Source organism: Phaethon aethereus (assembly GCF_964289735.1).
Source record: "Phaethon aethereus genome assembly, chromosome: 1".
In the NCBI taxonomy this organism is placed as follows: domain Eukaryota; kingdom Metazoa; phylum Chordata; class Aves; order Phaethontiformes; family Phaethontidae; genus Phaethon; species Phaethon aethereus.
Genome location: NC_138575.1, coordinates 216354977 through 216382887, shown reverse-complemented (window position 1 = coordinate 216382887; position 27911 = coordinate 216354977). Strand labels below are relative to the sequence as shown.

The 27911-nt window shown below is 36.5% G+C and overlaps 1 protein-coding gene across 4 annotated transcripts in view; it reads left to right on the top strand.

Annotated features, from left to right (window-relative positions):
* The window catches only part of PICALM (phosphatidylinositol binding clathrin assembly protein), a gene marked incomplete at both ends in the record, with an annotated part of 66756 nt that overhangs the window by 28310 nt on the left and 10535 nt on the right, over positions 1 to 27911 (top strand). Inside the window, 18 exons of one of the 4 annotated variants that reach the window (XM_082010451.1) lie at positions 2117 to 2192; positions 3415 to 3517; positions 5614 to 5707; positions 6243 to 6354; positions 7673 to 7779; positions 9005 to 9046; positions 9766 to 9851; positions 11069 to 11192; positions 11545 to 11681; positions 14046 to 14146; positions 19055 to 19204; positions 20675 to 20758; positions 21107 to 21187; positions 23802 to 23909; positions 24819 to 24950; positions 25044 to 25074; positions 25874 to 25973; positions 27496 to 27519. In XM_082010451.1, the coding sequence (XP_081866577.1) occupies positions 2117 to 2192; positions 3415 to 3517; positions 5614 to 5707; positions 6243 to 6354; positions 7673 to 7779; positions 9005 to 9046; positions 9766 to 9851; positions 11069 to 11192; positions 11545 to 11681; positions 14046 to 14146; positions 19055 to 19204; positions 20675 to 20758; positions 21107 to 21187; positions 23802 to 23909; positions 24819 to 24950; positions 25044 to 25074; positions 25874 to 25973; positions 27496 to 27519 (1692 nt within the window). The remainder of the gene's footprint in view (positions 1 to 2116; positions 2193 to 3414; positions 3518 to 5613; positions 5708 to 6242; positions 6355 to 7672; positions 7780 to 9004; positions 9047 to 9765; positions 9852 to 11068; positions 11193 to 11544; positions 11682 to 14045; positions 14147 to 19054; positions 19205 to 20674; positions 20759 to 21106; positions 21188 to 23801; positions 23910 to 24818; positions 24951 to 25043; positions 25075 to 25873; positions 25974 to 27495; positions 27520 to 27911) is intronic. The other 3 variants (XM_082010453.1, XM_082010452.1, XM_082010454.1) reach the window with 3 other exon arrangements.

Sequence of the window (27911 nt, the reverse complement as noted above, 5' to 3'; positions counted from 1 at the left end):
TTATATGTTTGTCTACTTAGTTTGTTTCTACTTTGAAGTTTGTAATTCTAGAATCAAAAGTAAGTGTCCTAAATGCTGGAGGTACCTTTTTCTGTAGTGTTATTCTAATGATAAAAAATAAACCAGCAGAAATTATCTTGAATGGGATTCTGAAAGCTGAAAACGGAAGCTTTTTTAGGTTCATGCTCTAGCTAATGCAGGTGGTCTTTTCTCCTAAATAGTTTGATTCTGAACTGGTTTCCACCATCACCCCTAACCTTTTACAGTGATGGCAAATATGTGCATGTGAGCATCTAAATAACACCAAATACTGTAGAACAATAAACAAACAAAACCCCAACTTAAACAAAAAGGAATAAGCTTGGTTTGTTCCATAACTTGAATTCCCATGGGGCCTTGTTTTTCAAGATACTAGGTCAAGCACAGCAGCAGCTTGAATCTTCTGCATTTAAAAAACCCAACAACTATACCTTTAAGGCTTTCTTAGAAACTTTCCTTTTTACTGCAAGCAGTCAGCAATATGAATTCTAGAATTAAGAGGGATAGCTTTAGAAAATTACAAGCAGGATTTGTAGAGAGGACCAAAATTTTTCATTTCATGTTGCATTCAGAGTTTTTATAGGTTGTGTAACTGCTTCCTTTGCCTGACTGGCTAGGCTGTGGGGGTTAAATTGGTTTTGTTTGTGTGGGTTTTTTTAAATATATATCTCTCTATATATCTATATCTATACTGGTTTCTCTTGCAGGTTAGCTGCAGAGTATTTCTGTTGTTGGTGAAAATCTTTTCTTTGAAGCTAAGTAAGCCACAAGAGGGCAAACTTCTCATGTTGACTTCAAGCATTATCACTGGAATAATTAGCACTTTCCAAAACAAAGTCTATGCACTTTTGCTGTGGTTGTACTTTGGTTCATATAAATTCTAAACTGATACGAATACACTGCATAGTAGTTAAAGGTGTTTCATGGGACCACTGTCTGAAATACTTCAATTTTAAGAATAAAACTACTAAAGAAATTTTGCTTGCCAAATGTGTTACAGAAGTAATGAGGATAAGATTGCTGCTCAAGATGAAACTTTTCACAGCTAGAAATAGTACTTGGACAATGAACATGGAAATTGAGAAATCGAGTGCTTACAAAAATGTGTAGAGGTTTTTAGAGAATCTGTAAATCCCTTTGAAAAAATCTGAAAAGCCTCCAGGCTTTTGCTTAATTAGATATAAAAGAATTAAGCAAAAGCTGGAGGACCTTTAATTAAGGTCCTCCAGCTTTTGCTTAATTCTTTTATATCTAAGAACTGAGTGCTTTTACTCTTCTCCAGTCTTTTTTCTATGTAACCTCTGTATTTATGCTGATGAAAATAATTCAGTAGTACGTTACACTAATCAGACCTATTTCTTCCTCTGTCAAAATGTTATTACAAGTGATTGGTTTATTTTTGTAGCAGCTCTCTATACAGTGGTTCATAAGACAAAATTATTTTTCCTACTAAATAAGATGTTGTGTCAGTGATCTGAAATGTGTCTCTACAAGTTGAAAATAGCATCGTTTTTGTGAAAAGTAATTCAGAGTTCTATGTGACTAATGATATGTACTAAGTGTGATACTGTGTTAATGTTTTATGTAGATTCTTACTTTTAACCTTTTTTATAAGCAAACTAATCTTTACATAACCTTATTTTCATATTTAAATTAAGTACTGTTAAAATTGTATGCTGAGCAAAGATTCCTTGGCTAATTGGTAAACTTAAATCAACTGTTAAAAAATTGAAGTTAGTGAAACAATTGTGAGTATGTAAAATGAAAACTTATTTGGGTGCATTTTTTTTAAGAAGTTTCCAGTTCCATATCCTGGCTTAAAATAAACGAAGTCTTTCAGTCTTCATGCAATATCTATGTGAATTTGATTTGTTCATATATTTTTACATAAAAAATAATAACTAGCTTCATTTGAAAATTTAGCTGAGTTTTTGTGATAGTTTCCAGATTTGAAATCAGTCTTAAAGCATAAAAGCTGAATTTCATAAACTGGATAAGAAGAGTTTCTAGTACTGTTACCTCAGTTCCAGCTCACTGATAATATAATAAAAGCATTCAAATTTTTCCTTTCATCTAGCGTTTTATCCAGTATCTGGCGTCCAGAAACACATTGTTTAATTTGAGCAATTTCCTAGACAAAAGTGGATTGCAAGGTAAGGTGTCTTTTCTTCTTACCAATATACAGCTTGGTAACTCTAATGGACTGTGGCATTTAAGAAGTAATTTTTCAGTCTGTTTTATACCAGACTGCATTTCTTAATTTAAGATGCTGTTGTGGCATGGCAGAAGCTGTCTGCTGGAAGCATTTGTTGCATCTTTTAGGAAAGGCTTACTTATAAACGCTTCTAACTTTCTTAGCTAAACAGATCTGACCTCGTATTCCTCCTATTTCTGAAGAATATCTCCATTTGAAGAGGTATATTTTGATTAGTGAGTTAAATTTAAAAAAATGTATCATAGGTGTATCAGATAAAGTGTGTCCGTGAGACAGGATGAGTCTGAAAAAAAAAAACCTGTTTGGGCGATTGTTTGAAGACCATTCCATCCATCTTTGAGAATAATTCTGTGAGGAGATAAGTTTTTCTCTGGTTCAGATTTTTCAACTGAAATATCCTTCCAAACTGTTACACTGCGGTTCAGTGCAGTTCTGATCATACAGGTAGTTGTCATCTTTTTTTTTTTTTTTCCTCCTGAGGTGGTTTCTTACTTTCTGCATTGCTTTTTATATAGCTGGTTCTAATTTTTGCCACAGGTGTACTAAAACGGGCACACAGAGTGGTTGACAGAAACCTGCTCTATGATAACCAAGGGTCTACTGAATTGCCTCATTTTATTGAGTCTTAACTTCCATGATCTCAGTATATGTTATGAACACAGCTTTTTCTTGGTCTGTGTCCTTAGACTGACAGTTATCAAAATGTTTCCTATCACAACTATCTGAACATAGAAAAAATTCTGTCATGTCTTAATGTTTGCTTCAATGTCTTTTTTTTTTTTTATTCAGTTGTAAATTAATGTGGTGTGGAGTTGACGCGAACATCTTCGTGAATGCATAGTGTAATTTCTATCATAGTATGAGACATCTTGCATAAAAATAATTTGTTTTGCTTTTGGAAGTAATTTCCTTAGGAAGTAAAGTGTTAACTTTCACGTAGTTCAGGTCTTCTAGGTATTTGCAGTATGGTCTGTTTGATTTATGTCACAACTATGATGACGTGATGACATACAGTTCTTTGTAGCACAGATTAACTATACAAAATCAGCCAAAAATATAATGAAGCTGTCCTGCTTTAATATCTTGCACTTTATTTAGAGTAAGGTTTTTGATCTTTAATTGACTAGGTAAGTAATAAGCTTCTAAAACTTCTCTTTTAGGTTATGACATGTCAACGTTTATCAGACGGTATAGTAGATATCTGAATGAAAAAGCAGTTTCCTATAGACAAGTGGCTTTTGACTTCACAAAAGTAAAAAGAGGGTAAGGACTGAATTTTATTTTGCTTATCTTGAGGTTTTGTCTTACATTCTGTAATTCAAGTGGAAAATACCAATGTACAGACAGGAATGTCTGCTTTTCCCAGTTGGATATCTCCCATGACACACAAAAGCTCAACTGCCCAGTTACGTATATTGCAAAAATATTTTACTTTGGTTATTGTAATTTTACTTCTGTAAACATTAATGGTTTAACATAAAGAAATGGTATGCATCAAAGTATACATCAAAAAAAGTAGAAGTTTGGACAAATCTTCAACAATAGATTACCAAGTTACTTTTGTCTTGCCTGTAGCATAGGGGACTTCACAATCTACTTGTGTTTCTAGCTCTGGAATGTTTAAATGTCAGGTGTTTTGTGAAACACATTGCAGTCCTTCTTGGTCTTTCTCTATTCTTGTCCCAAAATGTGTGAAGTTTACTATCTTTGTAAAGGTAGTAGTATATGCTACTCAGAAGAGTTTGTTTACTGGAATTAAAATTTTCCCCAGCAAGTGAGCTCCTTTAAGAGAAATCAGATGTCTGAGATTAGGCACCTGTTTACATGTAAAATAACACAGTGCAGGGCACCAGTAGTTGGGTAAATTGCATGTTACAGTGAATGATGGAGTTAATATGGAGATCTCCTTCACTGGGAAGGCTGCTAGTACCTTGTCCATTATCTCTGTATGCAGTGCTTTTTAAAGTTTAAAAACATAATTTTAACTTTACACTTGGGCATCCTTTATCATCCATACACAGGATAATTTATCTTGATGCTTAAAAGTTAAGAATTAACTAACCCACAAAAATCTCAACCTAAAACTGTTAAATGAGTTAACTGCAGTAGTGGGCTGCCTAATGATACACTGCATTAGTGTACAAAGCCATTTGAAATTGGCCTGAGAAGACTGTCCAAATCCCTTATACCTCCTTGATAATACTGTACAGTCCATTTTGTTTTGAAATGTGACAGTAAAGGAAAAGGGGAATGCTTGGGCTCCTTTCACTGTTCCTGCCTTTAGAGATGGTTGGACTCCCAAGGACATAAAACAGTCTTTTCCGCATACAGGATGTGTGTGGTCGGTGGCTGCACATACACTAGAGTTACACAGTTCCTGTATAATCAGGTGTTTTATGCCTAATGAGGTGAATTATTTAGCCCACAGCATGTGCCTGGAGGTCCTCCGTGAGCCAGCAGGAATAACTGTTCTGGTGGCAGCGATCTACCTTTTCCACATCTCATTTTTTTTCTCGGGGGCTCTGCTCCCATGCTCTGCCATGTTAGGTTTATTGCAGTTGCTGTTTGGTGTTAGAAGGGAGTGTATGGCACCAGTAGAAAGCTGGGAGCAGTGTGTTCCCCATTGCTTTCCAGGCTGGAAAACAGCCACAGCCTTTTCTGTGCAGATGCACTGTAAGATTTGCACTTGCAGGAAACATTTAGTTTTCTGTGTGAATGCTGATGCGACTGCAAGGCTGTCTGATTTGCCTTACAGAAAGCAGTTGTTTCTTGTCATTGAGGTAATTTAGTCTTTTTCTCCGTTGTTGCTTTTCTTGGATAGTTTTGGTCTTGGTCTATTTAATCTGGACAATTAATAAACAACCAAGTGTTGGTAGTCAGCCATTAAAAGGAAGTGTCATGTAGTCTTTATAATCTTTCTGGAAAAGCTTGAAAAACATGTTTGTCACGTTTGTTCTTTCTTACGGCTTTTAGTTGAAAAGAAAATAATCCAAACTGACACAAAATAATAATCGGGTGATTGGAAAAAACATAGGTAAAAATATGCTTCAGAAATAACCTTCAGAGCACTTTTTTGATTGCCTGATGCATCATAGCTTTGCTATATTTCTAAGTGCTATCAGTTTCATTTCCTCTGAATAAAAATTCATCTTGGATTCATATTTTGGCCAAATAAAAGTTGTTGCTTTTGTATACTGTAGTTATTACAGTTGTATTGGCTAGACAGCATTCCTAAACATCAAAATGCTTGCAATGATTTAAATGTTTTCTTTGACCTATTTTATTTTGTATGTTGTATTTCTCACTAACAATTGCTTTCAAAATTCAGGTGAAGAATTTTCTTTTGTTTTGCACAACAGGGCTGATGGAGTGATGAGAACAATGAGCACAGAAAAACTCTTAAAAACTGTACCAATTATACAAAATCAAATGGATGCACTTCTTGACTTCAATGTAAGTTTAGCAACATGTACATCTCTAACATACTGTTGACTTTGTTGTACAAGCCTGTACAAGCTTGTAAAATAGGTCAAGGTTAAAGGTCCTGAACTTGGTTCCATGTTATCTGTATAGCTTAAAGAGCACCGATCATTTTATTCATTGATATACCCCCAAGAAACCAGAAGAAAGAAATATGATGCTTACTGGAGAGAATGCTTTTTTTTTGTGCTAAATTACCATTGTTTATTGTGTACATTGTAAGAATTTTTTGTTCACTTGAAAATTAACTATTTGTTGATTGTTTCTGTCCTCTGTCTTTGAGTTATATTAGTTAACATTAACAGTAGTTAACAGAAATGTCTGCCAAAATGATTTGATTTAATTCTGTGCTGAGTGATCCTATGTTGACTCGCGATGGTGCTACTTTCCGTTAATAGCCAGTGAGATGATTGGAAAGCATGCCTTGGGATAGAGCACTGGAGTTCAGCTAGAAGTTTTCCAATAAGGAATCAATTCAGTTAAATTAACTTTTTTCTGATCTTCCTAGGTCAATAGCAATGAACTTACAAATGGTGTAATTAATGCTGCCTTCATGCTTCTCTTCAAAGATGCCATTAGACTGTTCGCGGCATATAACGAAGGGATTATTAACCTTTTGGGTAAATATAACTGCTTTCTGAAATGTTAAATTTTGGGGAGGGAGCTCAGCAAACAATTGCAAAGAGCTGCTCTTTTTTGAGAAGTTGAAATAATCATGCTGTAAAACAACAAAATACTGCTGTTATTTCCAATTCAGATTTATTTCCAAGGTTTTTCTGTCCAATTGCATTTTCCATTGCATTGTGTACAGGGATGGGTAAACTGAAAGCAAAGCTAATTCAGGATTTTCTTCACTGAATTTTTTTTCTTGCACTACTTTTATTTGGTGGGGGTTTTTTGTCTCATTGAAGTGTGTGGCAAACCTGAATCATGATATTGATGTGTTTTTCTCTCAGAAACAAGATTAGGTTTTGTTTAAGTGGAGTAAGTCATGGTCATTTACAAATTTGCAGTCACGGCATCTGCAAGTGCTTGGCTATCACAACTTTAATGTTGGTCGGTTTTAATGATTGGTTGGCTTCTGTTTCTAGAGCATATCGTATATTTTAAGGGGAACTACTAATTCAGGCGTCAGGCCCTTTCACTTGCACATGCTGGAGATGCAGGGGAGCCTAAATTTGGAAAATAATTAAGTTGAAAGTAATCTGTTGATTTGCTTGGGTTTGTTGTATTCTGTGATTGGATCAAACTACCTGATTGCTGTTATTACCCAACACTTGCAAAATCCAGAATTAGTCAGTAAAGGACAGTCATGCTTCCAGTCTGAAGCCCTTGTCTACTTCTTTTCCCTCAGTAAGAACAGCTAGTATGCAGTTGCTTTCACTCGTGTTTTGAGTGAAACTTAATGTGGAAACAGGCCTTGAAAGCGCTATTTCAAGGAGGAGGGTGGGACCCACTTGCTTTCAGCACTGGCATTTGGTAATCAGTTGCACCTCCTTGTAGACCACACCATAACAAGAGGCATCAGTCCCGCAGAGAACATAAAGATCTTGCCTGATATGTGGCCACTGGAACAGAGTAGACTGACTGACACATTATAAAATTTCCTTTTTTTTTTCCCCCACCCAAGAGGATGAATTTACATTTCTTTCGGTGACCCATTCTTAAACTTGATTCTTAAACCACTCTTCAGGGTGGTTATGCTTTTGTGAGATCTAGTGCCTGCAAGGTGTAATTGCATACATCTAATAATTAGCTCATGTGCCAACTGGGCTTTTGTCATTTGGTGCAAGGTAGACATAGTGATTTCTGCTGTTAACGTAATAACACAGATCTGCAGGCGTTTTCTCTTTGTCTTGTTTTATATGATTTTACTTTGCATGTCCTTTACAGTATGCTTGATTTCTTATTTAATGCAAATATTCTTACTGTTTATAGAAAAATATTTTGATATGAAAAAGAATCAGTGCAAAGAAGGCCTTGATATATATAAGAAGTTCCTCACTAGAATGACACGGATCTCGGAGTTCCTCAAAGTTGCGGAGGTAAACTTTAGTCAGCCAAACTTTCCCCTTTATTTGAAACAACTTATAGAGCACTTATTTTCTTATAAAGCAGATACTTCTTCCTTCCAGCCTAATTGCAATTCCATCAAGGGTCACGTTGTCAGTCTCTACCCCGGTGATTAATTCATTTGAGGACTGTATTGAAAAACCTGACTACCAAATACTTACTGGTCTATCTTTTACTTGGGGAGGGTGTATTTGTAGACTAATTGTAGAATTTCCTCAGTTACATAATAATTGTGAGCTTTCTTCAAAAAAGAGCCTTGCTTTAAAAAAATCAAGTAACTTCATGGTAGTCTGCTGCTTTCTATGATTCTAGATGTATTCCAGTTTGAAACCCACAATTCTGCTGTAAGTTTTAGATGACATAACAGCTTCACAAATAAGAAATTGAGGCAAGCAGATGAACACGTGATTATTTTTTTTTTAAAGATGTCTGGGGTATAGGTGTGTTTATAGAGGAAAAAGCAGTTAACTTGCAAAATGTTTTGTGTTTTTTTAAAAAAATGTATTTAGTCTGTTGCATTCTTGTTTCTGAAGCATTGCTGAATTGATGTCTTAGTATTATGGAATTCCTCACTTGAGGTGTGCTCTTGTTCTTGTTTTGCTTTCCTTCATTATTCATGTGTCTCTTAAAAAAAAGTTAAGCCGTAAAGCTTAGCTCGCTGTCTGTCCTGACAGAAGATCTCTACCAGAGATACTAACTTCAGCTATCTTTGGTTGATAACATTACCAACTGAAGTTGAGCAAATTAATTTTTCTATTGTAACAATATATATCCTGTGTGGAATGTCTTAAGTTCGATCTGTGTTTTAGAAAACAGCTTCTTTATAAAACTTTGAAGGTGCTTTGTTTTAGCAAATATATGCTCTATATCAGTAGGTCTGAGAGCTTACCACCTAAATTGTGGCATAGGCAAACTTCTCTAGCCTTAAAACTTTGAAACACTTGATTCTTATGCTGTTTTATTTCTAAGGTTGTCTCTGTTAAAATAACTCCAACACACCTAATTCAAATGTATATACATTTAAGAGAAGAATTTATTATAACCAACCATTATAGAGTTCAGATTGTGGAGATGTAAAATGTATATGGACAGGTTTGTACTTTTTATATGACTGTGTCTTAATGTTGTTTGCTTTTTTGAGCATCTCTGCCTTTAACAAAAGCAAACAGGTTCTAAAGCTCATTTGTTTTATTACAGCAAGTTGGAATTGACAGAGGAGACATACCAGATCTCTCACAGGTAGATAAACCTCTTATGTGTTTACCAGTATATGTCTGTTTTGGGGTTGCATAATCAGAAAAACTTGGCATTAAGGCGTTCACTTATGCTTTCTTGCGTATATTGACACCAAGGTATTTCCAAGTTTGTGGTTCAGTCCAACTTCTGTCAGAGCCTGGCTTTTATATGCAGTGAACCTGTTGTAAAATATTAGAGAAAATTTCTGTCATACTCTAATTGAGTTTTAAGAGAACCTTATTTCTATCATGCTTGAAGACACAGTTTATATCTGTGAGTTCACATAATGAAACTTTTACATGATATTATGAAGCTGTGGTTTTTAGCAAGGTTGCTTTTGGCTATATGCCCACTTAAATCATTGTGAAGGCTTGCAGAGCATGCACACTGAAATGACTTTAGGTACAATTTCCGTCTTACTGTCTCTTGACATACTGACTGCTTCCGATTCTCTGCTTGCTGTTTCCTAGCTGTTAATTTTAACATCTCTTGACATATTTCAGTTCTTACTAGTGAGTCATTATGACAGAGTAATGTAGTGAGGAGAGTACATCACCTGATATTTTAAGTAAGTAAATATGTACAGGATGCCAAGATGTGGTATAAGTATTCTGAGCTGTTTTACCAGTTGCCCTACAGCTGCATTCTCTGAAAGTCTTTTAACTACTGATTTGCTTTGCCTTAGAGTTTTCAAACCTGTTCCTGAATGTGTGTCTCTGCAGGCACCGAGTAGCCTTCTTGATGCTTTGGAACAACACTTAGCTTCTCTAGAAGGGAAGAAAATCAAAGATTCCACAGCTGCAAGCAGGTGCCTATGTCATTGTCCTTTTGAACAATTGTTGAAACGAATGTTAAATCCATTATTTTCAATTTTATTATGAACTAAGGCTTGTGTAAGCTATGTTGAAGACATTGTATTAGCAATGATAGAATAGCAAGTTAGATCTTTTGCTGAGTACTTAAGACAATAGAACTAGAATCTGAGGAGCTGCAAGCACTTTCTATAGAATCCTTTGTGTAGTAATTATATAACTTTTTTATAATCTTGAACTTTTGAAGAGAAACTAAGATTCTTTCATTTACTGCCTGCAGAGTTTCACTTTATGTTAATAATTAGACTACTATAAGGTATGCAACACTTATTCATTAATGTCCTTAGATTTATATATCAACTTTAATCCCTTTTTTGTCAAGAGCAAGGAAATGCTTCCAGAAGTCCTTACATTAAGAATGGATTTTTAATGCAATTGGGGATTAAAGCCATAAGGTATATGGTAAAAGGTACTCACTGATTTTGAGTGCTTGCTGAAACACAAGGTGCAATCTGGAAAAGTCCTCTAGGCAACTAACTTCATAGTTTAAATTTTAAAAAGCTTAATATTGGGGGGAAGACTTGCAAAATTAAGTAGGATTTCTTTTTGCATGTTCAAAAAATAAGGCAGTAATATATGGGTTTTTTATGGTAGTGACAATATTACGGTTTAGCACCATCTTGTTAGATAGATTTCACAATATTTGCTTTCTTTTGTAAGATTGCTTTTAGTTCATTTTAAAAGTTAAATATTTATTTGAAATCATCTTAAAGATGGTAAATGGCAGCCTTTTCCTCTGGGATATACTAGTTCCATTGATAGTTTCTTAACTAAACCTGTTAAATTAGCAACAATTTGAATTGGACCCCAGATTATTGGAGATATCTGTGTTATCTACAAATTAGGCAAACAGGAGAAGAGCAAAGGCTTCAAAAGTGAATTCTGTGATGCATCGGAGGGGAAACATTTAAGGGGGAAAATCCAAAATCCAGCGTATAGGAGTAGATAGCATGATTTCTAAGCATTTTCATTTTGCAGTTCATATGGTATATCTTATTTAAACTTAGCACTTGGTATTGTACGGTGTAAGATATGACCAATGTTATAAAGAGTTCAGAATGAGACTGGGTGGGTACAAGCACAGTGTTCTTTAGATGTTCCTATCACGTGTCACCTGTTAACAGCCAGCTTTTCTCCTGTCCAATTACTTTAGGGCTACCACCCTTTCCAATGCAGTCTCTTCACTTGCAAGCACTGGCCTGTCCCTCACAAAAGTTGATGAAAGGGAAAAACAAGCTGCGTTAGAGGAAGAACAGGCTCGCTTAAAAGCTTTAAAGGTAGGAATGCAGAGTTTCTAATTAAAAACACTTTTCCTGTTGTCTTGTTGATAGCTTATTAGGATTCTTAAAGGAGCAAAGGGAAAAAGCAGTTTTCATGTTACTGAACATGTACTGTTGGCAAGGCGCTGGAAGTAGAATTTTATGTACATATAGCATACAACCTGTGGAGGGTTTGTGAAAATAGTTTGTGGAGGGTTTGTGGCACCAGTGACTCTTGGAATTATAAGTAGCTGACACTAGTACGTGGAATAAATGAAAAGAATTCTTTAGTTCTGCTTTACTTGCATCCCAAAGTCATATACACAAATGTTGTTTCTGGATTTCTTATGCCAGCTCACTTTCCCAACAGGAGCAACGTCTAAAAGAACTTGCAAAGAAACCTCATACCTCTTTAACCACTGCAGCTTCTCCTGTGTCGACTGCAGCAGGAAGCATAATGACTACACCAGCCATTGATATTTTTTCTACCCCTAGCTCTTCAAACAGGTATGCTTAAGGGTGGTGCTTCACTGTGAGATGCACTGCAGCTAGGGTTTCCTCTAAATTTCTGTTGCAGAAAGTTGGTTGGCTATAGAGTACATTAGTGATGTGATAAGAAATGATGTTTTGGGTAAAGTTGATGGGGAAAACAAATTCTTGCCATAAATAACGTAAAAAGTATTTTTGCATCGTCCACTTCCTGAATAGTTTCCGATACCAACTAGCTGCTGACAGCCCTCATAGCTGCTCTGAGTTGGTGAGCGAGGTGGTTGGAACTGCAAAACAAACATGCTTTGTCCCCAGAGAGCCTTACAAGTGGAAAAGTAAAATAAAAATTCAGTTTGGGAGGTCATACAGATAATACTGAATTTAATGTTGCATTTCTAGATCTTTAAAAGTAGAGTGATTACAAATGTTCTTGGTAGATTTTTCAGAAAAAAGAAAGCCTGAAACAGGGTTTGAAAGAAAAGAGGCAGGTTTTGCAGTCTTTAGTTGTATCTGGAATATCTCTGTCTGCAAGGACCTGCAAAGATAGTGCGAGAGTACTCAGTGCAAGCTAATCCTGATCTTTGACTAGCAGGAGCTGTTGGTGTGAGTGAGTGTGTGATCTTCATTCTGTGAAATACCTGTCAAATCAAGCAGTAGCAGAATGTACAGTGCTTTTATCGGTGTAGAAGGAAATAGCTCTCTGAAGGCATATTTTTGCTTTGGGTGTGGTCTTAAACCTAAAGTTGTTCTGTTAGAGCTCATGTAAGAATCTACTTGCCTCCTTTAGCTTTTTGCTGTTCTTTGAAAGTAGTCAGCACTTTGACAGCCTTCTTCCCCCATTAGAAGGCTATTGTAGGAAATTACTTGACACCAAGTATGTGGAAAATAGCTGAATCGCACCTAAGGAGCTAGAGAATCTGTCAGTGTTAGTAACTGAAAGACTTCCTTGAAAAAAGATTTTCTTCTAAATTGCTTTTTAGAGGCCAGAATATTTGAAAGGGGCGTATGCTTTCAACTAGTAACTTTGAATTATCTGATTTTGCTTTTTAAGAGGTCTGAAACATAGAAATGTTTGATAAAGCTTCTTCAAACAGCCATCAATGCTACATAGTGAAGACAAGAGCATTTTCTTCTAAAAAAACAAATGGTAGTTTGTCTTCATGTTTAAATTCTGTTGCTGGCAGTATGACTGCTATGACCAAAGAACAGATTTTGCAGCAGGAACTGCCATGAAGGGGATATGTTGGGTTGTAAATTCAGTTGCTTGCTATTAGAGGCAATGTGTCTGATTAATTCCTATCATTACCTTGAACAAGCTTTACCTTGAAAATTATCTTGGTTCTGCTGCGCACATCACAGGACTGTGCCAGACCATGCTGCTTTTTAATAGGAGCAGTAGCAGCAAAATATTATTTCAATCCCTGTTGAAATGAAATAGTAAAAAACAAATTATACAAGTGACTGGATTAGCAAGAGAATGTACAGACATCTAGGATGTGGCTATGAGCCTTTAAACTCTCCTGCCGGTTTCATTTCAGAAGATGCTTGGATGCCACAGTGGCTTAACTTCTGCCCATAATAGCATCTGTACATGGAAATTTTGGTTCATTTCATATGCTAAGAAGTTCTGGGTGTACACCAGTACTCCATTTTTTTCCAGGACTGATTTTAAAGTATGTAATGAACTCTCTGCAAGAGGATGAATTTCACTGTTCCTGTTTGACTCTTGAAATTATTGCAGCAGTTGTATTTGAGACTTCACTCTTCATTTCCATGTGATGTTTTTGGGTCTCAATTTGGTTTTGAATAGTCTAAAATGTGCATTTAAATGAGTTTTCACAGGACTGATGTGTTACAAAGTGTTTTAAGGCTTCTTATATTTTGCTTTCCCGAGTTCTTTAATAGCTTATAGATGTAAGCCAGTTTCTCAGCAGTGGTTGATAGTGGGAAGATAGAAGTTGTGGAATTTAGATGTAACATTTTGGTGGCGCAAACCATTAGAGTTCATTCTGTCAGTCTCCTTTTGTCATACTGTAGGGCTTTCATGAGGTTATTTTAAAAGTTGCTCAAGATGGCTGCATATAACATGCTCTAGCCCTGGTCTCGGACTGTGAGGAAGATGAGAAGACTGGTTGTCTTTCTGTCTTAGACAGCTTTGATAAGTCAGTGGCATAATGTAAAACTTAGCTTGCTAAATTAACACTGTTCTACAGACCTGAAAATGTGAAGTTCACCAGACTTTCTGATTTTTGACTTAGTTCTCTCCATTTTGTAACAATTAATTTGTAACAAAGCTTTCTTTACTGTTGACAGTCGCTAGCATTTGCCTTGTATTGAAATCTGTGATGTAGTTCAAACAATTCTATTAATTTTTCTTTGTAGCACTTCAAAGCTGCCAAATGATCTGCTTGACTTGCAGCCAACTTTTCATCCGTCTTTACACCCTATGCCTGCTGCTCCACAAGTAGGAAGTACCTGGGGAGGTAAGCATTCTGAATCAGATTAACGTTCTAATTGCTATGGCTATGTTCCTGTAAATGTTTCCCCTAGTCTGTGGGTTGTTTCTTCCTTGAAAACAGAGGTCTTGCAAAGACAAGCTACAACTGGATGAAGGTAGCAGAAAAAGTTAAATCTAGGTATGGATTCAAATAATGTAGCAGCATGTGGTGATCACAAAGAATGTTGATATGAGAGTTCTTAGTAGCAAAGTTCCTTTAATTGTTGACCAGCTGTCAGCCTCATAACTGCTGTCTTCAAGGTTCACACAGCAAGCTACAGAAAGTTAGCTGTGAGAAGTCAGTTCTGTGAAGATGTCTGCCATACAGACTATGTTGCATACATGGGAACTTTAGAATAGAGAATTCTATAAATACATGTTTTAATAGATAATAGAAGTGATAATAGAGCAGGACTTTGAGGCCTGAAAGGAGGCAGTTGTGACAACTATGCACAGGAAGCAAGAAAAGGCAGACTTAGTTATTGAAAACAAAATAAGGCACCTCTACAAATTCTCTGCTGTGTTTCATTTAACTACAAAGGCAAATTAGCAAAAAGCTGTGGTTGGATCTCTTTAATTGAAGAGACAAAATTTATAAGGTACTCTTCCCTCTAAAATTTACATCAGAACGCCCAGACTGTTCTGCCCAGTTGCTAGGAGGGACTCAATGAGATGTTAGATTATCTTACTGATACAGGCAAGTCCTTAAACCAGGGAGGCAAGTAAGAGCATCCTAGAAAGTCATGGATGTTACTTGAAGATTAGTTTGAGTATTAGAGCATTTAGTCATTTACTTAACGCCTTTTTTCTCTTGTTTTCCACAATACTTCTGATATAGGTAACGCATTGCTTACTTGCACCACTGGTTATACTGGTGGAGGATTCAAAAACCTTATAAAGGCGTTTCTTTTTACATGTCTACATAAATGATGCTTAATAAAATAGCAAAATCCTGAACTTTGTGGCTATTTCCAGATTTATTTTTACTTCTATAAATCAGATGCTTGCAAAAAAAGTTGGGAGTTGCTGCTTCAGAAAGTTTTGTAGGCATTGTAATAATCCTGTTCTGAAATTTTACTTCATTATTTGTTTTTAAGAGCTATAGCTTTTCCTAAACAACTTTCCAGTTATCTAACATGTCTTCATAATAAGCAGTGTATGTATTCTACTTTCCTATTTACTTCTTGCTGTGTGCTCTGCGTTTTGTGTACCTTCTCACATTTGTTTGTAGAGAAATAACACATAATTCTGAATGACAGAGGCAATACTAATATATGTGGTAGATTCAAAAAGAAATAAAAGTAGTTTACTTGTGCTTTAGTTTTTCCTGAGTAGAGCATCTTTTGAGAAAGATACACTGAGGAGTGTATTGAGTTCTACGAATTTCAATAGGCTTAGAATTTAGAAGTGGAGAAAAATGTTTTTTGTCTCATTTTATTTGCTTTCCAGAAAGCATCTTCTGTTTCAGCTTCTCATATTTGTTTTGTGGGTGAGAGAAAAGGGGGAATTGTCTTCCTCACGAAGGTTACATCACAGTCTAGCATTTCTTTACTAACCTGAAAATTGAGCCTGAAAGTCTGTGTTTGTCCATTGTTGTGTTACCCCTGGTAAGAGTTTTCAGGAATAGTCACTGGTATGTCTGCTTACTATTGACACATTTCTAAATACTTCTGAGATTTAATTAACTGTGAAGATTTTTGGTTTGTCTGCTAAAATTTTGAGCTAGAATTCTGGGATTACCATTTTTGTACCTTTTATTACAAAAAAAAAACCCCAACAACAAACCCACAAATAAACTAAAAAAACCCAAAACCAAACACCACAACCAACCAACCAACAAACATCTCTTCAGCTTTACAGACATGAACACTCACTTCACATAGGTGAGGTAGATAAGAAGTGCTTTCCACGTTTTACAGATGGGGAAATCTGAGCAATTAACTGACTTGTCAGAAGTCATACGGCAAGTCAGTGGCAGAGCCAAGGATGGAACCTGAACTATTTCCAGTCCTGTGCTCTAACCACTGCACAGCATCCCTCCCTTAGGTAATTTTCTGACATGATGATGTTTGTGTTTGGTGTATATGGTGACTTTGAGGAGCGTAGCAAACCAGCTATGAGTTGCAATGGGCTAAAATCAGTTACTGTTAAAAAATTTATGCAGCAACTCTTCGGTGTGTAATAAAAGGATAAATTCTTATGATGGCATTATATTTGGGTTGCTGCCTTTTGTGTTGCGCTTCCAAAAATGTTAAAGCTACCGAGGTTAAAAACTCCTGGAGAATGGGTTCTGTAGTTGTATGTTTTCAGTTTACTTTTTTCCAAACTGCAAGAGATGCCACTGGAAAACGTTTGTCATTGTTCTCTCAGGTAAAATACTTCTAGCTGGATAACTTAAAGGTAGAAGTTTGCAAAATTCAAATTACTCTTTTAAATGCACCTGAATCATTAATGCCTAATGATAGCCTGAAGGTGCAGAGTGATTCCATTGACACAAACAGATGCTATATGTATTAAAGGATGAAATTGGGCTTTAGAAACATTGAGGTGCTGCTGTCAGGAGAAACAGCAATTTTAAAAATCCAAATATGCAAGGATATAAATTGCCCAAACCCAATTAATTGTCAGTTGCCTTTGTCACTAGCACTGGTGAATTTTGAGAGTCAGACAAGACTGAACACACTGGCTAGAATTAGAATGAGGCAGATGAGTGAAGAGTCTGAGAACAGATTACACTTCTGAGAAAATCTTGATAATCTAAAGTTGTACTGCATTGTCGTCTTAGTCAAAACACATGAAGCTCTGTATACAACCTTGGGATTTTGGAACTAAGTAGTATGTAGTAATTTTCCTCTTGAGCGTATGTGTAAAATAATTCCAGTTGGCAGTAGTTTCAAGCAAGTATGGTTAAAAACTTCTTTCCTTCTAGCTTCTTTCATATTGTTTTATCTGAGCTGTTTATGGGATTGTTCAGAGACCATTCTAGCTGTGTCTGGTATATTTGCAAGCTATCAATTTGTAGCTAAACTTCAGAAGCAAAACAAATGTATCGGTGTGGAAATAATCAGTTTGACCTATCTGTTTGGATTTTTTCCGATTACAAGGAGAACCAATAGAATCAGAAGAATGTAAAGCAGCAACAGAAAAAGCAAACAGGAGCTGATTAAAGGATAATCTGACCTGTTTTATTGTCAGACCTATTTTTTTTCTACAGCTTCTAGCATAGCATTCAAAGCAGATGACAGTTTTAAGCAGTACCTGAAAGCAAGGACTCGGTTTCAGGTGACTGGCTGATTGGCATGTTCACAAGTGCATTAGTTGGTAATATCACTATCTAAAACATGCATAACAGCAATACAAAACTTTGAATTGTCTTATATATTACAAATACTGTATTAGCTTATTCTGCTTATCCTTTATAAAGTGTTTGACACTGTCGTTTTGCTGACTAAATGATTTAGAAAAAGGCTTTTTAAGGTATTTCACTCACTCTTGCAACATAGCCAAGTAATTTGGGAGAGAAGTCGGGTCTTACTGAGTAAGATATCTTGAGCTTGCAGAAAATCAAAGAGTATATTAAGTGTGCAAAGAAGAACGTGGTTATAGTTCTAAAATTTCATTTCCTTTAGCACTTGCTTATGACTGAAATCTACATGTTATCAAGCTGTGTGGGATTTATAGCTAAGAATTGGGAGGTCGGATTCAGGGAGAGAAAATAACTTACAGTTTGAAGCTGCTGCACACATCATGGTCATATTTACAAGAGTTGTGGGTAAATTGGTAATCTAACCAGGTTTAAAAAACAAACAAAAAGGCCAGAAACTGAACTACTTAAGAAATTTCTCTTATTATTCAGGCTTTTCTCTGTAGTGGTTTTGCTTAGAAGAGTAAGCTGCAGTTCTAGGCACTGATAAAACAAATAGGGCTAGATGCAACTCTTGCTGATCTAGTGAGTCCTTGAGTTTTCTATCAAGGATTCACGTGCTTTGAAGCCAGACAGCTAAACCACCACTCCTTCCAACAAGTATTGTAGCTGCCTTTCCTATCCTGTTTATCTCTTGGATCATTGGATACAGGAGTATTTTAGCCTGGCAATTGCATCCCTCCTCAGGAAACCTCAAAACTCCTGTATGCCTTGGGAAGGGACTCACAGATCCATGTTTCCTTTATTCCCCAGTATGGTCTGACAGTTTTTTAGTAAGGAGCATTTTCCTTGTCACTGGCTGTTGTCCCTCAAAGCTGAGCAGGTTTTTGCTTGCTTGCAGCTAATGGCATATCCACAACAAGCTTTTTTGCTCTTGATGCCCCAGGTAGTAAGGAAAGTGCTTTTGTCCTTTATGCTACCTTGGTGTATTCATATCTCTCAAAATTCATGATGCCCAGTATAAAAAAAAAAAAAAAAAAAAAAATCCATAAGCACAGTTTAAAGGAGGAAAAGTACAGCTCCATTGTTTTTGGTTTGTTCAGGTTTATAAAGCTGTCCTCAGGATGGTCTTGCATCAAATCCTCACTTAGCACCTGGAGTTCTGTTATGCTAAGAGGCAGTGTCCACTCCAGAGAATTTGTTGCAAATGTCAGGACATAACTGAGTGAAGCAAAAAGTGATTATGTTCAAAGAAGGAAAACATACTCATTTTCAGTATAAAACACTCTATGGAAGAACGCTTTGTAAGACCAAGATGGTATTAATTTAAAAGAAAAAGTCAATTTTGGACAATAATTCTGTCGATTTGAAAATGAAACAACTAGCTAGGTTATCCCAAGTTTAGAGATGTCAGGAGAAAACAATACTTCCTGGACTCTTCTTAACTCTTACTCTGCTATACCTAGGAAGCAGCATGTAACTAAATCCATGTCCCTTTTCTTCTTTCTCTTGCTCTCTGGAACTGAACAGATCCTTTTTCTGCTACTGTTGATAGTGTTGATGATGCCATTCCAAACCTAAATCCTTTCCTTACAAAAACTAACGATGCTGCTCATCTGTCTGTGTCTTCTGATGTATCTACTTTCACCAGTAGGACACCCACACATGAAATGTTTGTTGGTAAAGTACCATTTTAAACTAACTTCCTATTTCCTAAAAATTTTAACATTATTTCGGTTTCTAAAGTATATTTATGGGGTCTTTCAAAACTAAAAGCTGGTCATTTGGGGCTGATTTTGTGCTATGTTGGAACTTGATGTAGTAATTGTGCCATGAAAATGATGTTAAAAATCCTTGCTTGGCTACCTAGATGGTGTTCAACCTGATGGGAAGAAACTTGGTTATAGTTAAAGCATTCTCTTATGCTTAGCATTTTTAAGGTAAAATACTACATATGCCTGAAAATGGAAAGAAAATTCTACTTCTTTTTGTTCCTCAGGTTGAAATGTTCTTTTTAAATATACGAGCTTAATCTACTTTTTTTGGTAGTGCGTGTTTTTCCCCCAGTGGTGTTAGCATTAACAACACTGGTAAAGCCATGCGCATTCTGGTGCATGGTCTATTCAAACTGTTTACCTACTAGGCAGTAAACAAATGACTCACCTTTTTAAAACTGTTGAAATCTTACTTTGGAAGTGATTCAGCATAGCTGTCATATTAGAAATCCTTCTAACATTTCTGTTGGTGCAGCTACATGGTAATTTAATTACTCTTCAATATGAAGAATTAAGTAGCTTTCATAGACTAAAAATCAATTTGTTACATGTCAGTTCTGGTCTTAAGCAAAGCTAGGTTTAAAGACAATCATGCTGCACCAACAGGCTTTCTTTTTGCAGGTCGAGCCCCACTAGAATTGATCACAGAAGAATCCAGGCTCTTGTCACAAAGAGATCCTTGATATCTCTGATATGTGTTGACAGAGATAAAGCAAAAGGACCTCTTTAGAGATATTAATACCACCTACACTTTGTCACCTTAGCTAACTAGTTTCCTAGCTTGTCTTTGGTTAGTGAAGAGAGAAAGCGAGCAAGATCAGGTACAAGAAGTCTTGCTGTGAACTTCTCTCCACAATTCTCAGGGAGCATTAGTTGGTTGAGGCAGTAGTCTACAAATACTTTAAGCTGGTACTACTGCGTAATAGTCTGGCCTGTGCTTCTAATTGGTCATCCCAATGCTTCCAATTAAATTTGTATGGTTCATGTGAATGTAGAATGATCATTTGAAATACAGCTGCTTTTTTAGTGAGGTGGTTATTCAGTCAGATCTGTTTCCTCTGTATAATTTGTTCTGGAGTCATACAAAAAGTTGTGGCATGCAGGGCTGTGAACAAGGAGCCTGGTGGGGTTTTGTGGCACTCACTGGTTTGCATAGTATTCATCACACGACAGCTCTGAAGTAGCTGGAGATGGATGGCATTGATACATTGCATTGCCTTCCAATGTCTCATTCCCTAAAGATGTATCTAGAACCAAAGTGCAACCTCCTGAGAGATTGATACGTGAAATGTAAGGGCAATTTTAGTTGTAGCACAGACAAAGGTGCTGCGATAATGTGATTGTGGATTTAAAATAACTCTTTCTGGTTCTTTAGATCATTGCAATCCATTTACTGAACTAAATCCCTTTGTGGCAACCAAATATGAATCCACTATTGGGCTGTATCCTTATACTTCAGGTATAAGAAAAATGCCTTGAAGCTTTTCATGCTCATTTTTTCCTAGAGTGTGAATCATGGCATTTGCTTGGGGGGGGGGGGAAGTATTTATCCTAATATAGATATATCTGTAACTTTGAAACCGTGCTTTCCCCTTTTGTGTTATAGGTAATGTAAACCTGTTTCTTACTGTATGTCTGATGTGTATTGATTTCATTCCATTGGTTCTGTGTTAGAGTATATGTGGATTTATAGACTGATCTGAAAATAAAGTTTTGAATAGCAGATAAACAGTATATCTTGGTTCTCTTTCTGTAACTCTCCCTCTTCTCCTTTCCTGGCTTTCTCTCGTGTGATATGCCTTATCAGATTCTTTTTGTGGTCCTCAAGCTTACCCTAATGCTTCTCATTTCCGCAATGAGCCTTCTTCTGTAGCTGGTCTATTCGGAGGTAGGTAATGGGATACAGCCTTACCCCAAACACAGAAATTTGAATGTGTTGTGTGCCTAGAGCTAGTAGGTATGTTATTGGCTACAGAAGTGTGTTGTTATAGCAACTCCAACTTCTATTCATATGCTTGTGCTAGGTGTGTTGTCACAAATGGTATATATTTTTTTCAGTTTGTGCTAAACTAAGGCTTATTTAGTCTAAACATGAAATGAGTATCTCTCCATTTCAGGATCTCTTGTAGTTTACATGTTGCTACATACCACACAAGACTTGCATGTTATAAGTATCTTCTCATCTTTCTCTGCCTCATTGTTTTGAAGATAAAGGGATTGGGATGTTCTTGCTGCTTATGGCATTTTTGTGGATGTATTACTCTTAAACAGTGCACTAAACTAGTACAAAGCTTTGCAATAGAACATGAGAAAGAGGGATCCGCTGCATTAAATTACTGGCTAATCATTTGTGCAGCTATGTAATACCTGTATAGGAACCCAGTACTAATGCTGGTCCTGGAATATCATCCTAGCAGTTGCTAGATGGGCTGCGGACTGTGACAGAAGATAATCTATCTGAACCAGATTGATCAGGGAGTGTTAATGTTGCTATGCAAGTTTTAGGAATACCTTCAGTAAATGTTTTGTGGAAGAGTTCGTTCTTAAAAGCACCTTAAAGTCACATTTTGGTTTAGTGTCTTTGAATAGAAAATAGCTAGAGTCATTTAACGACTTAAGTACTACGTATGACTCTGTTCCCTTTGTTCCATATCCAAAAGCAGGATGATTAGTTTCTGTCAAACCTTGTTTATTCCCTCAAAGCAACTCCATTAAAAATACTGACCTTTGCACCTTTCAAAACATCCATGTTAGACAAAATGCCCTGGGCTGGTGGTTGATACCAGGAGTAGGATTTGATCTTTTTCAGAGGCTGATTCAAAGGAGTCCTATGTATTGTTTTGTCTTCTGGCTTGTCTCATCTCGTTAGCTTCATACAGCTTGAAACTTCCTAAAACGTTGAGAGCAGGAAACTCGGCTTGTTTCAGTTGAGGCCATTTTCTAAAGAAAAATATGAGCTACTGCAAGTCAAGTTTTCTGTTGGCACAGGCACGGTTTTTAAGAGTCACAGGACATCCTATAAAAGGAATTCCTATCAGCAGTTCAGAGTCTCTGAAATGGCTTGTTACAACTTGACGGTATACTTGTCATAAAGATACTCATTTTATTTTGTTGATTATTTACTCCCTATCTTTTCCCACATTACTGCTTCCCATGTTTTACTGTGTGCCATTTTCTTTGAGTTGTTTTTAAAAGTACATTGTTTACATTCTTAGTGGTGGATGCTTTTGAGTTATGAGTTGTATGTTTCTTTAAGTCAAATAGGAAGGAACAGGTAATCCAAATTTTTTTTTCTGTGAAGTTTATGTTAAAGGATAGCATCCTGTAGTTACTCATTTTTTAGGTGAAATGTGATTTATTTCAGGAAAACAGTAACATTGAAATGAGGTGCTGTCACAGCAAGCTAAATTAAATCCAAGAAGTATTCTTAGTCAGTTTTTCCACTCACTGTGATGTTTTACTGATGAAGTATTTGTGATTCTTTTTGTCTATTTCTCTGTACCATAAAAATTTCTGTTGGAAACCAGAAGAGCTAGTTTTCAAGATGGTATTGTATTTTTTTGGTGTTTTTCATATGAAGTAATAATTACTTATGTAACTGCCTGAATATCAACATGATCTACATGCACGGTTGTGTGTTTGGTCATATGTAACATTAAAAAAACACAATTTTAGAAACAAATCACTATTCACTTCCATATTACTGTTAATACTGCCGAACATCATTCGCAATGCTTTGTACTGCAATAAACTTTCACAGTGTTAAAAATTTGTGTATTTGGAGAACACTGCTTTATAGATACACAGGAGACAGATGGAGTAAGTTCAGACAGAAATAGGAGTTGAAACTTGGCTTTAGCTCCCCATATCTCACCATAATTACTAGAAACTTACCTGCAAAACATGGTCGCTTGCAAACTGTGTGTCCAAAAATAAGTAAGTAAGGACTATAAAAATTATTTATATTAGGAGTGTCTAATTGAAGGCATTACTGGTCAGACGCCTCAGGATGGTTTGGATCTTACTCCAGTTGTATCTAAGAGAACTGCTCAACTAATATAAAACATGGAGGGAATAATCTGCAGGCAGGTAATCTTGAAACAGATTCTGTACCTAACCAGCTTCTTTTTCTGGAGAAGCATGGAGGTTATTTCCTCAATAATTTTAATTTTATTGCAAGTATTTGGTAAAAGAGTAAGGAGGATGTGAATAGCTGGTCCAGAGGTTCAGCAGTTGTGGGGAGGAGTGTCTTTTATGGCCTGTCCAGTTTTTGAGACAAAACCTTTCTTTGGAGGAGTCAGTCTCAATAAACTACAAACTGCTTCCAGCTCTTTCTCTTACATGCTTCAGTGTCAGGGTGTAGTCTGGACCTTTGAGATATTTCTAGTCTTTCTGCAGTACTTAAGTAATCTATGTACTTATTTGGCTTGTCTTGCATAAAGAAGGTGGATTCATGGTAAATGCTCTATGAAAACATTCAACTTCTTTCTTTTTCCCCACAGGGTTCACTCCCTCTCCTGTTGCTCAACCACAGCCATCAGCTGGCCTTAATGTTGATTTTGAGTCTGTGTTTGGAAACAAATCTTCTAATGTTGTCCTAGATTCTGGTGGTAAGACACTTAATAAAATAGATGATGTATGTCCTTTAACGTTTTTTTTATTCTTGAGGTATAAATCTGTTAATCTGTATTTACTCATACTGCTGTGACAGTGTTCCAGCTGAAGAAAACTGACTTTAAAAGGTCAATAGCAGCATTCTTCATCCAGTTTTTCTTTATTAATCAAATATTTTTTCCTTACGCGCTATTTCTATGTGCACCCTGCTGAAATGTTTAACTTTATTTCCTTCACTTAAATATTTTGTGCATTAAAACTTCACACAGTGAACAGCCTTCACTTTTACATGCTGTCCACTGAAATTGTGTATTTGTAGAGTGTGGTTAGAAGAGGTGAAGTTTCATCCTGACTTTATATGTGTGTGTAACACACTCGTGGCACGTCTTAGTCTAACATTTTACTCTTTTGATGTTCAGATTATTTCAGAAAATGATAAATTATCAAAACATACACAGTTAATTTGGACTGTAGTCATAGTTAGTATTCTTTCTGTTCTTTCGAACATCTGGAAAGTAAATACTTTCTCATCTTTTGACATTGAACTCTTGACATTTGAGCAAACCGGTGATCCACTAAAAGCAAATGCATAAGCTGTTTTATAAGACTGAAATACTTTAGATATTTATTCTTTATTTTGTTTTACATTTTGATTGCTTTGCAGTCGTGAATCCATTCCATGTAAAACTGATGCCATGTAGGTTAAACTAGTAAAGTCAAATCTCCTTTCTCTAGTAGGTATCTCCTTAATCAAGAGGCATAATAAGTTCTATCCTTCTTGTATAGTGTAGCATCACTCAATTAAAGTTTAGCCATTGTGTTGAACTTGATGTCTACTTAATTGAATGTCACAATGTTCATGGGAGTCCTGTGATTCAAATAACTTCTTTTATGTTTATTTCAAGGCTTTGATGAACTAGGTGGTCTTCTAAAACCAACAGTGGCCTCCCAAAACCAGAGTCTTCCAGTTGCCAAAGTACCACCTAACAAATTAGTGTCAGATGATCTGGATTCATCTTTAGCCAATCTTGTAGGCAGTAAGTATTGAACCACTAACCATTTAATCTTACTTATATAATTCTTTTAAATGAATAGAATTTTCAGTAGTATCTTTTTCTACTTTGTGACAGATTTGGGCATTGGAAATGGAACTACTAAAAAGTGAGTATACTTAATCAAAAGTTGAGCATTTTTATTTTCTTGATAATAAATTTTTATGAAAGTACAGGTTCAAACCTGTGCATAACAACATAATGTTAACCTTCAGAGCACGTTTGGGATTGTTCTTTGTTTCTCATGCAAGGTAGAATGAATTGTTGAAAGCTGTTGGAAGGTGACTGCAGACTGAGCAGTAGTGGCAGTGATAACAGCAGGCAAGATGTCCTCCTGTCTCTGATTCCTTTCAGGTTTTGTATATATTCAGGAAATGAGCTCATCAAAATGTTTCTCTGTAGTTGTAGGTAATCTTGGGTCACGCAAAGTTTTTATAAGGTGTACTGAGTGAGTGCAGAGCTGTATTAAAGATTGTGAAACTACAACGTTTGACTTGTAGTTGACCTTTAGACAAGTGAATTTTGAAGTCGGGTGTATTCTAGAATAGTGAACGTCTGCTTTAGCAGCAAAGTTGAGAATGTGTTTATCAAATTTCAGGCTTATCGGGGCCATTTGAAATCATTCAGAAATCTAGTATGCAGTTGCTCCTAAATAAACTATCTTGACCCAAGAAAAGTTGGCTAGACTAACTCACCTATAGTGGGGAACTTGACTGAGATTAGATAAAGCTGAGATGGCTCACGCTGAACATCTTGCCATCTGAGGCCTTTTATCAACTCCTTTTGCTAAATGAGTTTCTTCACTAACAAAAGAAGCCACATTTCCAAGAGGAAATGTTGTTTGCCTGAGGGAGTTTTGTAAGAAAATCCAATGTTTTCTAACAATTCTTTAAAAAATTCATTTGAAGTGATGTGAACTGGACTCAGCCAGGTGAAAAGAAACTGACGGGCGGTTCCAACTGGCAACCCAAGATTGCACCTACAACTGCGTGGAATGCTCCAACGTTGGTAAGCAAGTACTCATTTTAAAATAGTGAGTTCCCTGCAACTTAGATATGCAGACTGATGTATAACAGAGAAATTTGAAAGTGATCTTACAGTTGCAGTGAAAGAATGGTAGAAAATTGAAGAAGTGGTCAGTTGAGATGTGTACTACTTAGATTTGTTTTTCTTAACTGTGTGGTTCTAGTAAATAGTTTGTGATGTGACATGTGCAGGTTTAGCATAAACTTCAGTAGTGTTTGACCAGCCTCTCTCTTGGCAGGATAGCAACCTTCGTGTTTCACTCAACTGACATAAAACTGAATTCTGGGATGGGGGGCAAGGGGGCACGTTGCAATCTAGAAAAGTAGAAGTGTGAAAAGTATGTTCGTCAGGTGCACTGATACATCAAGTATGTTCACATTACAACTCAGCCTGCTCTGGGGGTGAGAAAGGGCCGAGAGATTAATCCCCTTGGTACCTGTAGAGGTGTCTGTGCAGTGATAAGGGCTATAGCTTTCTTAATGTATGTAACCACTGCTTTCCTGCCCCAATGTGTGCAGTTGTTTTTAATGCATGTCAGTTTTGGTGATCAACTTCATAGTGTCTGTGTTGGCGAGGATTTGGAGGTAGCATGTGGAGTGAGGGCTTTTAATTACATGTACAAAAAAAGGAGGTTGGGAGTTTACGTGAGTAGTTTTCACAGTGCTAACAGAACATTTTGGCATGTGAATCCTACTCTTTCACCAATGACCTGGAGAACAGTACATGCACAGAACGGGTGATAAAGCACCCCCGAGGATTTATGCACCTGACTCTGTAACTGACTGGGGGAGGTTGAATCCGCAGCGTAATAATACAACATTGTGGATCTGGAAGGTGAGAGCTTGTCTCCTTGGCTCCACCACCTCTTCCCTACTGGGTGTCCCTTATCAATTCACTACATTTATGTAGGGAGAAGTGTTTGTGGACCTTACTAGAGGGTGTGTAGATACTGAAGGAACTGTAACTACTCACCTGCTTTAATGACTGGTGGTTTGAGTTTACGTGTGTGCTTGAATCTGTTTAATAACTCGTGTCTTGTATATACATCTTCTTGTGACAAGTCATTACATTTAACAGCTTTTATTTTTTAGAGATACTATTGAGACACTTCTCTTCCTGTGAAACTGTTTTATTAACATAAAAATCTTAAAACAGAAATAATCTAGGGGGAAAAAATTTTGCTTTCCTCTGCTGGTCTATTTATTGTGGAGTTGCTGCTGCTTGCTAAATAAATATGCTTTTGAAAATAAGGCTTTCTTGTCTTTGGGAAAAAGGCATATACCAAATAAATGGACTGTGCAAAACAATTACAAACCCAATAATGCTGACAGTATCACAGGTGTATGTTGTCCCAGTAAATGACTTGAATTACAAGAATGTGTTGGGGTAAACATTTAATGTATTTGTTGAACTAAAATGCTATCTGTGTATATTCTGTTGTGTAAGTATTTGCTTCTAATCCAGTGTTATTGCATTATGTAATTGTTCTCCCTGGGAAATACAGAATGGCATGCATTTTCCACAATACGTAAGTGAAACAACCCACAGCCTTTTTGCAATCAACTGGCATGCTGATATTAACCACTGCTGTTGCAGAATCTCATAACCTTCTTGCTATTTACACATTTCTCATTTTAAAATCTTTGGTGTGCCAAAAATTGAGCTTTTCCTAGCATACACAAACTTCATAGGTGGTCTGCAGGCTCTTGACTCGAATGATGGCATGGGAAATACCAAGATTATTTTTCCTTGCTTTCAACTGTACCATTTGCTGCCAGAGAGCTGGGGTGTGTGTCTGTGCTGCCTTTAATGCACTTAGTGAATTTTGAATGAAGATAAAATTGTTTGTGTTTGAATAACTGCATGAAACCTCACGGGCTTCTGTTATACTTGGCACTTTATCCACATTTACCGTAGCTC